Source organism: Petromyzon marinus, chromosome 76 (assembly GCF_048934315.1).
Source record: "Petromyzon marinus isolate PM22_M1 ecotype Great Lakes invasive population chromosome 76, UKy_Petmar_22M1.pri1.0, whole genome shotgun sequence".
Classification (NCBI taxonomy): domain Eukaryota; kingdom Metazoa; phylum Chordata; class Hyperoartia; order Petromyzontiformes; family Petromyzontidae; genus Petromyzon; species Petromyzon marinus.
The window spans coordinates 2,332,152-2,344,455 of record NC_133742.1 but is presented as its reverse complement, the minus strand read 5'-3'; the positions used below and the strand labels follow the sequence as shown (position 1 = coordinate 2,344,455).

The 12,304-nt window shown below is 48.9% G+C and overlaps 1 protein-coding gene across 1 annotated transcript in view; it reads left to right on the top strand.

Annotated features, from left to right (window-relative positions):
- LOC116957550 (uncharacterized) overlaps window positions 1–10,274 on the top strand; it is a 453,026-nt gene extending 442,752 nt beyond the window's left edge. The window contains exons 2-6 of the mRNA XM_076056514.1: window positions 3,042–3,096; window positions 5,403–5,587; window positions 6,120–6,321; window positions 7,172–7,370; window positions 8,864–10,274. Of these exons, the coding sequence (XP_075912629.1) occupies window positions 3,057–3,096; window positions 5,403–5,587; window positions 6,120–6,321; window positions 7,172–7,350 (606 nt within the window). The 5' untranslated portion in view covers window positions 3,042–3,056 and the 3' untranslated portion in view covers window positions 7,351–7,370; window positions 8,864–10,274. The remainder of the gene's footprint in view (window positions 1–3,041; window positions 3,097–5,402; window positions 5,588–6,119; window positions 6,322–7,171; window positions 7,371–8,863) is intronic.
- Window positions 10,275–12,304: the final 2,030 nt, after the last annotated feature.

Below are 12,304 nucleotides of genomic sequence, written 5' to 3'. Positions count from 1 at the left end.
GATTCATAGTATTTGATTTATTTCCAAGTGAAGATGCTCTTCCGAGCGTATGCATTTTATCACGTTCTGCAGGGAAAGACAAAGGTGGCCGGGAGCACCTCTTTATACTTTTGACTTATATTGCTCAAATACCATTTGGTCCCATGTTCGCCAAGACTCGTGTTTGTAACTGCGTCCTCCCGACACCTCTCGGTTTTACCGAGGTTCGAATTGTTATGATGGAATTATTAAAAAGAAAAATAATTATCATCCTGAGTTTAAGAGGTCCGTTTCTTGATTGTTGGAATCCATATCCCTTGGTTCTGTAAGGTTCTATAATGGAATGTCGTGTAAGGTTAACACGTTGTTATTATTAATATTATCTTGCAATTTTCTTTAAAACTTTCTTTGCCTGGTTGCCGTGTGTGGGGTGGGTGTGTCTCCTCATCAAACCCGGCTGGCTTTTCCAGATGGCCCCTTGTGATAAGGTGCAATTCCTGCTTCTCCGCGCTGTGAGAGAGACAAATGTGGTCGGGGTTGCTTGGAATATTGTTTAAACTCTTTCGCAAGTTTGCCCGTTGTCTCATTCCTTCTCGATAACCTTTGATGTGACTCGGTATTCTTGCTCCAAGCTTTGTTTTAACAGTAAAAGTATTAAAGGTGAAAATCATTTGATAGCGAATTAATCATTGGATAATAATTCACTGTTGTGTCTGGTGGCCTGTTCTTAATTGGAGTGAGCGTTAGGATCGCTAATTTTATCTTATTCTTGTTGTTGCCTTTTAATTTTTTTGTTGTTTTACTGGAAAATAAGGAAAAGAATATGTATACGATTTACCCTGTTGGCGTCTGGTGTCTGCTCTCTTGGTGTTCTGACCTCGGAGGGACCTTTCCTAAGGGGCCCATCAAACTCTTGTTCATCTGGAGATTTTCGCCGATAGCTGTTACATCCTCGCCTTGAGAGTTTTATTATTTCTTTATTCTTTAATGGTCTGTTTATGACCGACATCTGGTTTTTCGTGTTTCTGGCTTACTGGTTTGATTCATTAAAAAAATATATATATTGTTTGTCACGAAAGAAAGGAAAAAGAAATCTAGGTGTATGCATCCGTAAATATTCTTATGGATATTAATTGTGGAAAAAGGGCCGTATACAACATAGCCACCGTGATCATGATGATGAGAGATACGCAGACTACAAATATACAGCAGGCATCAGGATCGAACCCACGACCTCCTGTACACCAGGCGAGGTAGTTAACATCTCATAGCCACCGTGATGATGATGATGATGATGAGAGACACGCAGACTACAAATATACAGCACGAACCCACGACCTCCTGTGTACCAGGCGAGGTAGTTAACATCTCATAGCCACCGTGATTATGATGATAATGAGAGACACTCAGACTACAAATATACAGCACGAACCCACGACCTCCTGTAGACCAGGCGAGGTTGTTAACATCTCATAGCCACCGTGATCATGATGATGATGACGAGACACTCAGACTACAAATATACAGCAGCAGGCGACGTAGTTAACATCTCATAGCCACCGTGATCATGATGATGATGATGAGAGACACTCAGACTACAAATATACAGCACGAACCCACGACCTCCTGTAGACCAGGCGAGGTAGTTAACATCTCATCGCCACCGTGATGATCATGATGATGATGAGAGACACGCAGACTACAAATATACAGCACGAACCCACGCCCTCCTGTGTACCAGGCGAGGTTGTTAACATCTCATAGCCACCGTGATCATGATGATGAGAGATACGCAGACTACAAATATACAGCAGGCATCAGGATCGAACCCACGACCTCCTGTACACCAGGCGAGGTAGTTAACATCTCATAGCCACCGTGATGATCATGATGATGATGAGAGACACTCAGACTACAAATATACAGCACGAACCCACGACCTCCTGTACACCAGGCGAGGTTGTTAACATCTCATCGCGATATCCGAGTTCATCGTTCGTGGTTTTTGCCCCTGACGCAACAGCGGCCGTCCACTGTTTGCGATCTCAGTGTCAAGAGCCCCCCACCACCACCACCACCTCTCTCTCTCTCTCTGTCTCTCTCTCTCGCCGGCTCACGCTGGGCTCAGCAGACACCAGTGACGATCATCTGAACTGGTCCTGGGCCTCCCCGAGATCGACTTGCATCCCACTGGGATTGTAGCACACAGCGTTGGTGTACGATGCTTTTTGTGGAATATTCTGCCGTTTTTTTCCCCCCTGGATTTTCTGTTTGCACAAAGTCACACAAAGTCACTTTAAGATTTTTCTTGTTCGTGTTTTTGTCTTTTGTTTGTTGCGGTTGCACCCGATCCAAGAGCCGAATGGCTCACAGGGCTATACCAAATAAATTAAAATGAAACTGAAGTACCTGGTGCGGTGTGTAATAGACATCGCCACTGGGGAGACAAAGGCAGCCGGCCGTGGTGCCAGCCACCCACCCCCTCGTGCGCCGTTCCGGCCTTCCCAGGTGCTACTCGCTAGCAGCACTTGCCCCAACAGTCTGCTCAGGCTGTACGGGAGATCTTTGTCTGCAAATGTCTCCGTGTGTGAGATGTGTCAAGAAAAAAAACGAAAATAATTGTCTGCTCCTTGTTCTTCTTTGAAAGGTTCCCAGCCTACACAACATCAACGCCGCTTAGCCACGGTTGGCTCCGTACGGTGTGAAAGAAGTTCAACATCCACACTAACCAAACGCGTTGTCGTGCCTGTGAGTGCAGGATTCGACTGCAGCGTCAAGTTCAGGTAGCAGGGCTCAGGGTGTGATTCGGGTACAGGATGCCTGTGCCTTGGCATACGCAGAACATCTTTTATTTCACTTGTAAACTAGTGCCCATGCAGCACGATTACAGTAATCATTCATATTATTGTAGATGGGAAAAACAAATCCAAGAGATGAATCTCATCGCTGACGTCACAAATGAAAAGATGTAGAAGCGGAGTGATGTGAAAGTGAGGGAGCGTGAGCCATTGGAGTGAGGCCGTGAGATGGACTAATGACTCATTCTCGTTTGTGATCATCAGCACACAGAGCCGACCATGAAGCTGGTCCTCATCCCACTGTTCATCTCCCTTCTGGGTGAGTTCACACCCAGAGCCACTCACCCAGCACACATTGGACGGTGCCCTTTCGTTAGCCAGGTGAGAGTTCACCGTTACCTCCCTCGCCTGGAACGTAGGAGGTTGTGGGTTCGATTCCGACCCTGACGCCTGCTGTATCTTTGGAGTTTGCGTGTCTCTCTGCCTGTGGTCACGTGGATTTGTCTCCGGGTCCTCTGGTTTTATCCTCCACATTTCAAGTCAACGTGCATTCCGATTATTTTGCTGCTGTAAATTTCAGCACGACACAAGCCACTTCGTTGAGCGGTCATTGGTGGCCATGTCACTTTTGTAAAAAAAAGAGCTACATAGCTCAGTGGGCCTTACCTGCTAATTAGAATAGTTTTTTAGTTTTTAATAAACCACCGTGACGATGAGGTCACGGGTCATGTGACCCCTGTGACACCGCCCTGGCCGTGCCAGTGGCTCCCGGGCCACGCGCTCCGCTGAGACTCGGCTCGCGAGCGGCCGCTCTGAGTCTGGGCACTGACGGTGGGGGGGAGGCAGCCCTAGGATTTGGTCGAGGGGGAGACGTTTCACTGCGCTCACTCACCAGGTGAGCGGAGTTCCTCTCCGACAGCTGACGCTACGCGGAGCTCACCGTGTCGTAGCTTCCATTGAGGTCGTAGTTTTATTGATCTCTTCTCCACAATTACAAATGTAGACGGTGTAGCACCCCTGTGTTTAACGGCGTTTTCAAGACCTTTCAGTGGCCCTTCTACCAGAGTGGTGTAATGAGTGTAAGCTTTTCGTGTTTAGATGGTTTTCCTTCCCCCACACCTCCGATTAGGATGGTTGGCTACGCACGCTTTGAACGATGTTCAATATACGTACATCTCTGTAGGTACAGTGAGGGAAAAAGTATTTGATCCCCTGCTGATTTTATACGTTTGCCCACTGACAAAGAAATGATCAGTCTATAATTTTAATGGTAGGTTTATTTGAACAGTGAGAGACAGAATAACAACAAAAAATCCAGAAAAACGCATGTCAAAAATGTTATAAATTGATTTGAATTTTAATGAGGGAAATAAGTATTTGACCCCTCTGCAAAACATGACTTAGTACTTGGTGGCAAAACCCTTGTTGACAATCACAGAGGTCAGACGTTTCTTGTAGTTGGCCACCAGGTTTGCACACATCTCAGGAGGGATTTTGTCCCACTCTTTGCAGATCTTCTCCAAGTCATTAAGGTTTCGAGGCTGACGTTTGGCAACTCGAACATTCAGCTCCCTCCACAGATTTTCTATGGGATTAAGGTCTGGAGACTGGCTAGGCCACTCCAGGACCTTAATGTGCTTCTTCTTGAGCCACTCCTTTGTTGCCATGACCGTGTGTTTTGGGTCATTGTCATGCTGGAATACCCATCCACGACCCATTTTCAATGCCCTGGCTGAGGGAAGGAGGTTCTCACCCAAGATTTGACGGTACATGGCCCCGTCCATCGTCCCTTTGATGCGGTGAAGTTGTCCTGTCCCCTTAGCAGAAAAACACTCCCAAAGCATAATGTTTCCACCTCCATGTTTGACGGTGGGGATGGTGTTCTTGGGGTCATAGGCAGCATTCCTCCTCCTCCAAACACGGCGAGTTGACTATGGTCCCAGCTGCCTTGAGATCATTGACAAGATCCTCCCATGTAGTTCTGGGCTGATTCCTCACCGTTCTCATGATCAATGCAACTCCACGAGGTGAGATCTTGCATGGAGTCCCAGGCCAAGGGAGATTGACAGTTCTTTTGTGTTTCTTCCATTTGCGAATAACCGCACCAACTGTTGTCACCTTCTCACCAAGCTGCTTGGCAATGGTTTTGCAGCCCATTCCAGCCTTGTGTAGGTCTACAATCTTGTCCCTGACATCCTTGGAGAGCTCTTTGGTCTTGGCCATGGTGGAGAGTTTGGAATCTGATTGATTGAGTGCTTCTGTGGACAGGTGTCTTTTATACAGGTAACAAGCTGAGATTAGGAGCACTCTCTTTAAGAGTGTGTTCCTAATCTCAGCTCGTTATATGTATAAAATACACCTGGGAGCCAGAAATCTTTCTGACTGAGAGGGGTCAATTACTTATTTCCCTCATTAAAATGCAAATCAATTAAATAGCATTTTTGACATGCGTTTTTCTGGATGTTTTTGTTGTTATTCTGTCTCTCACTGTTCAAATAAACCTACCATTAAAATTATAGACTGATCATTTCTTTGTCAGTGGGCAAACGTACAAAATCAGCAGGGGATCAAATACTTTTTTCCCTCACTATATATGTGTAACAAGTGTGACCGGTCTCCCTGTAGATGCGGCATCGGCTGCGAAGCTCCAGATCACTCTTCCGACGAGTTTGTCTGTGAGGGAGGGAGAGAACGTGACTATTCCCTGCTCCTTCTCCCCATCGACGTCCAGCCTGGACCACATCATCCTCCTGTGGTTCACGATACCCAGACACTACGCAGAGAACATGACCAGAAGAGAGATGAAGAAGGTGACGGCCGCATTTCATGTCAACCGTGAATAATTATCTCTGTACTTGATATCTACGTCGACACGTAACAGATAATAACATTATGTGGTGCCCTTTAATTACTCAGAAATGTCCAATTAGTCTCACAACTCCATTTCAAGAAGGCACTGCTCTGAGATCTTTGCCCAATGACGGTACATTAATGAGATTTTGGCTTCACGTGGAGGGAAACCAGAGCACATGATGCAACTTGTGTTTAACACGAGGGGGATTACACGCAATACTCTACACAGATTCAAGTCCACAGGTAGACCCACTCTTACCACTCTACGCAAACTCAACGTTGATATTTTGCCATCCCCTTGTCGCCTTGCAACCGAAGCCTACAGCGCTTGGTGTCCCCAGGAGGTCTCCCATCTAGGTGGTAACCGAGCTCATCAAGCCTGCTTAGCCAGCGACATTCAACGAGCCCAGGGGCATTCAGGACGATGTGACCGTGGGCATCGTGTGCCATTGTGGTTGACCTTCCACATTGTGGTTTGTGTCATTGCAGATCTATCAAACGCGGGATGAAAAAGAGGACTTGTGTATCGTGAAGTCTGTGGGAGACGTGCTGATGGGAGACTGCTCCATCGGCATCCCCAACTTCCCCAAGAGCCTCGGCCCCGTGGCTCTGTGCCGCATCGACTGTCGCCGATGTAACGCGGAGAACACCGTGGTGCAAGGGGAGGTGCTGCTGAACGTGATGCCTGCAGGTGAACAAGAGCCGAGCGTGGCGCTGTAGCTGATGCAGCCATCAATGTCGCTATGAAACTCTTCACAACTAGATAACAAGTTGACTTTGGCAACATGATTATCTCGTATTTGCTTGTTCACATTCATTATGTTGGTGATTTGCTTTGCTTTACTTTTCGCACGCATAAAGACGAGGACTGCTCAAGCGTTCTCGACCAGAGTTCACTCATCATGCAACGGCACTTTGTCAGTTACGTTGTGAATAATGCACGCACGATGAGGATGTCGTTTAATTTGTACTCCTTAACAATCGGCAAAGCACTCGTTTAATGGATAATGCACGTTCGTTTTACAACTTTGATTTAGTTTCTCGTTTCATAATTTGTCACATAATAAAATCTATAAAATAAAATGATCACCGTTCGTCACGACGTTGTTCAAACGGATGAAGCGATTATGGGGGAACTTGCGTTGAATGGTGCACGAGATCTAACTGGTTGAGGCCGGGAGGTCAAGGGTCATGGAAAAACTGTGGTGCAGGGCTGGAGTGGGCATTTGTAGAGTTGAGTGATTCTCAGCCAGGAATCTGTGATGCACGTGGATCGTGCCTTTGAGTGTGGCACGTGAAGCCGTGTTGAGTGAGTGGTCTGTCCCTGCTGCACGTGAAGCCGTGTTGAGTGAGTGGTCTCTCCCTGCTGCAAGTGAAGCCGTGCTGAGTGAGTGGTCTCTCACTGCTGCACGTGAAGCCGTGTTGAGTGGTCTCTCCCTGCTGCACGTGAAGCCGTGTTGAGTCGCTGGGTGGGGCTGTGGTGCTGGGTGCGAGTGGGGGTCACGCTGAGCCCCCCCCTCTCTGTCTCCGTGTCTCTGCAGCCCCACGGTCACACGGTGGGGGCGTGAGTGACGTCACCCTCGCCCCTCTAGAGGAGACCTCGCACAAGGGAGGGGTGGTGGGTGCCTGGGTCCTGGTGCCTCTAGCTGTCATTGTCATCATCATCATCGTCTCCGTCTTCGTCAGGAAGAAGAAGAAGAATCACCGTCGGTGTTCATGACCCTGCCTCCACTCACGCAGGTGCCCCCCCCGCCCCCCCTCCATCCCAGGCACCCGGACCGCCCAGCCCAGCCCCTGATGAATGAGCGTGGACGTGGGCAGCCGGGCTGAGCTCTCTCGGTGGCCTCCCACTCGGTGTCACTGACGAGGTTTCACGTTCACGCACCGCTGGGTCTCTTTCTGAGCGGTTCACAGCGGCCGTGCCGGGGACGCTGAGCTAGCACCGAGCTCCTGGCTGACTCGTACGATGTTTTTATCAACGGCTGTGTTAGTCACAACAGAATCTGAAGCTGTATTCAGGCCAGAGGAATCCGATGAGCTGTGAAGCTTTTTTTCACAGATGTCCAGTAGGGGGCGAGTCGGCAAGATACAACGCTGTGGCTTTGAGATGTTAACTACTTGGCCTGGTACAAAGGATGTCGTGGGTTCCATCCCGACCCCCACGATGCCTCCTTTTATATATTTTGAGTCTGTGTCTCTCAGCATTATCACGGTGGCTATGAGATGTTAATGATTTCGCCTCGTATGGAGGAGGTCGTGGGTTCGACCCCCACCCTGACGCCTGCTGTGTATTTGGAGCTTGCGTGTCTCTCTCTCCCAGTGGTGGTCACGTGTATGTTCCTCCGGCTCCTCAGGTTTTTCCTCCACATGAACGATCAACGTCACCACGCGTTTAGAGTATTTTGGCCGCTCATATACATTTCCCACGTGATGATGATGATATCAGCCACTGCGTCGAGCATATCATTTGTGATGGCCAGGTGGTCGCTTCTGACAAAGAGCGACGTAGCTCAGTGGGCCTTGCGAAAGGTGCCCCCCCCTCCAGCCCAGGCACCACGACCCCCCCCCCTACCCAGCTCCTGATGAGTGAACATGGACGAGGCATTTCCCAACTGCAGTCCGATGACCCAGTGACTAAAAGCAGGGGCGGAGCCAGAATTTTGACTTTTGTGGGGGCTGACTGCAATATTCTGAGATACCCAGTGTTTATGTTTTCCAATGGGCGCTACAAATGTATAAAACAAATTTTATTGGATTTGAACGCGGAGTTTATTAATAGGTCGGAGCCGCTGATGTGGCTAATGAGTTCAAAAGGCTGCCGCTCAAGCAGCCTGCAGGGCAGCACGAGGTGGCAGCCTGCAGAATTTTGCAGCAGCCGGATATCTGGTTATCCCGATTGCCGTCTTTCCCAAAATTTAAAGGGGGGCTGTGCCCCCCCCCAGCCCCCCCTGTGGCTCCGCCCCTGCCTAAAAGCATCTTGACTGCCAAGTGGACATTTAACTGATCTGTCCGACCAAGCAACCACGATTTATATTAAGCTATAAAGTGCGTTACCATCGTAGTTTTGTCTTAGTGAATATTGATTGTATTAGGCGATGAGGTTTAGTCGTTACAGAGGTTATTGAACCCCCGGGGTTTCACATGGGGCTTTAGTCGAATGGCGGGTCGTGTTACCGGGTGGTTCGCTCACGGATGCCTTTGTTTTTTGTGTTCCAATGGCACTCCATCCGTAGTCTCAGGAGAGAGCGCAGCTGAGAGAGGACAGCTGGCGGGACCTTCCAACGGAGACGTGGAATGAGCGGCACCATCGCCCAGGCATGAAGACCACGGGCTCCCCATCGTCAACACTACCGAGTCCCGAGTTGTTTTGTTACTCGCAGTTTTGTTGCGTCTTCTGCCTCAATCTCGTGCCCAAAACGTCGGCATGAGGGCAGGGCTAGCACTATGGCAGTTGTGAAGTTGTTTTGGTAATCGCTGTCAATCTGATCAAAGTGCATGAGATCAAAATAGTTTTATATTTACAATCTGCAGTTTACTTGAACACCCTCACGGGCAGCAACAGCAGCAAGCAGTGAATTATTTTGAGACGCGTGATCAACCTAACCACTTTAGCGATGTGCACAGAGACACGTTCCTCTGAAAAACGGGTCGGCTCTGCCGCTTGGGTTGAACCCACAGCGAGCCAGACCGAGTGTCTGCCGCTGAAAATGCCGACCCCTCCATGCCGACCCCCGACCCCCTGTGTTGTTGTGAGCTGGCAAGTGCGATTACATTTCCTGTGGCAGGGTCCAGTATTTATTACGCAATGCTGCCGCTAGTTCTACAATCCCGTGGTCCATCCCGTGGCCATAGCTATGATGGTGATGAGTGATGGCACCGATCAATGACGTGTGTAGGGTACATTATGTGTGCTGATCAAGTTTAGATGCATCGACTGGTGGATTGAGACGGTTTTTTACACTCCCAGTACTCGGCACCGTTCCCCACCTCTCCCCGTTCCCACTCCTCCCTCAAGGCCCCCACCTCTTCCCCCTGGCCCCCAACCATCCCTCATCCATCCAACCTCCCTCCCTGTACCCATCCCTGTCCCCTTCCCCTCTTTCCCCTCCTCTCAAACGCCACCAAAATCACCTTTAGCTAACCTCATTGTAGCACGTCTAAACTGCCTTGGATATAAGCTACGATTACCTTACCATCCGTGTATTCTAATGTTGTAACGTTTGCACTGCAGCTGTTAGCAGTGTAATAGAATACACGAGCGATTTGCCAAATAATATTTTTTTGGATGACATTGTGACGATTCAACCCCCCGTGAGTGTGTGGAGTCGTTTACTGATTTCTACGATGCTGCTACTGATCATAAACTGTTGTCAACCGTCTGTGCCTTGGAACTGCTAAAGTGTTGTACCAACTGGATTGCCTTGAGCAACAAACCTCAGGGAATTTTATATTCAAAGAGCACACGCATTGTTTGGGATACTAGCTAATCTTTAGAGATTTTTTAAATCCCATTTATGTATTTTTTTTTTCAAATGAGGCCAGGCGGTGTTAACGTCTTAAAATGGTTAACGAATGCAATATATTTATCTACGTCAAACATTGTCACGTGTCGCCTAATAAACGTCGCTTGCTGTAAAACCCGCAGCAGTTGTTGTCTCCTCGCGCTCAATGCGAGCGCAGTGGCACGGCGCGTCTCGCGTGCTGCGTCCACGCGGCCGTGGCGGTGCTGGGTGGGTGAGCCGCACCCCACGAGGGACACGGCGACAAAGGGGCCACCGCGGCCTCGCCAGTCGCCGGGAAAGGCAGCGCCGCATGAAGCTCGTGCGGGGCCTGGAGGAGCATTTGTTGTTATAAAGGGAGCCCTAAATAAAATAACAAATCAATTAAAACACAAATGTTTCACTTGCTTAGTAAAGTAATTGCATTTTTTCATTTGCTATACAGCCAGATAATACGACAAATCGCTCACCTTAAACACCCGGTCGTTCATAAAAGTTGAAGGCAGTGTAGTACTATAGTAACAGAGCACGTGCAGAATCACTGAACCGGAATTGACAGCTTGAAAGTATTTAGCACGGGCCCCTTGAAAGTGTGGGCCCCGTGGCATTTGCTGCTTTTGCTGCGAGGATCACCCGGCACTGTTCAGGCCCCCCACTGGGTGCTTCTGTCTCTCCGCCTCTGCCTCTCGCGGCTTCACGGTGGCCGCGTCAGGCACGGGGAGTCGGCACCGCTGACTTCAAGCCGTGGGATCAGGCGCGGGGTGGGGGGGGGGTCTTCACGGTGGCCGTGTTCGGATCACGATGGCCTTGCTGGGGACGCTGGGCCAAGCGGCGCTGAGCTTGTGCTGGTGCAGGGGTGGGGGGGGGTTCCTAATGGGCGTGTAGCTCAGCCCACGTCACAGATGCCCACACCGCCTACACGCAACGAGGGGTGGCCACGAGACCACGGCCATCCGTCCTCGCAATGACAGCTTGAGTTCACTGGCAATGTGTTCCTGGTCGGAGATGCATTGGGCTCTATGGTGCAGAGAAGAATTCCCTCATCAAGACTCTACACCATAGAGCCAAATGCATCTCCGACCAGGAACACATACCCAGTGAACTCAAGCACGTACACCAAGCTCTTAAGGCTAATGGTTACTCCGACTAAACAATCCGCGAAGCTATCACTCCAACCATGAAGAAGGACCCCCTTGAGGAGCCTTTCAAAACCATCACTTTACCCTACACTGCAGGGATCACAAAAATATCTCCAAAATCTTGATTAAACACAAGATCCAGATCCGATTCAACACATTACATAAAATCCGTGATCTGGTTCCGTCTGTAAAAGATGTGATTCCGGACATACGGTACCCTGGCGTCTACAAACTAAGTTGCCTCTGTCATAGTAGATACATTGGAGAAACCAAACGACGTCTCGGACCGCATTCGTGAACACAAAGCAGATCTAAACAACGGTAGGACCAACACCTCAGCCGTGGCAGATCACTGTTATAATTCAGTGGGCTCACATGACATTGACTTCTCCAAGACAGAGGTTATCTGCAAGACATCTGGCTACCATGAGAGATTCGTTCATGAGGCTATCCACATATACAAACACAGAGACAATTTCAACCGAGAAGATGGATTCTGGTTTAGCAATCATTGGAAGGATTTGATAAACCATTTCGGGTCTTAATTAATTGTTCACGCTTACGGTGGCTTTCAGACCGCATCCATTATTGTTTCGGCTCCCCCCTCCTCTTTTCCGAACATAGATGGACTCGTCCATCTGATTAACTGCCAAATCGCTCTCCGTGGTGCTGACGTTAAAAACAACGCCACTTTTTTCAAACTTTCTTGCTGTGGTTTTCACACCTGATGATGATTGCTTGTGTTGCAGTCGAAACGTCGTGAGAATTTTATTGTTTTATTATTTTCTTGTTTCCCTTCTCCGTGACTTTACCGAAAGAACCAAGAATATGAATCGGACAGAAGTTTCGTTTTTTTGGACTACACTGTTGTCCCGCGCTGCAAGCAAGTAATTACACCCTGGGGGTGGCACGGTGCTGCTGCTGCTGCTCAGTGCAGACTGGTTTTAGTATTTTTAAACAGGCAGTCCTTGGCTTACAGCACCCGCACTTACGAACACCCGCACTTACGAACACCCGCACTACGAACACTCGCACT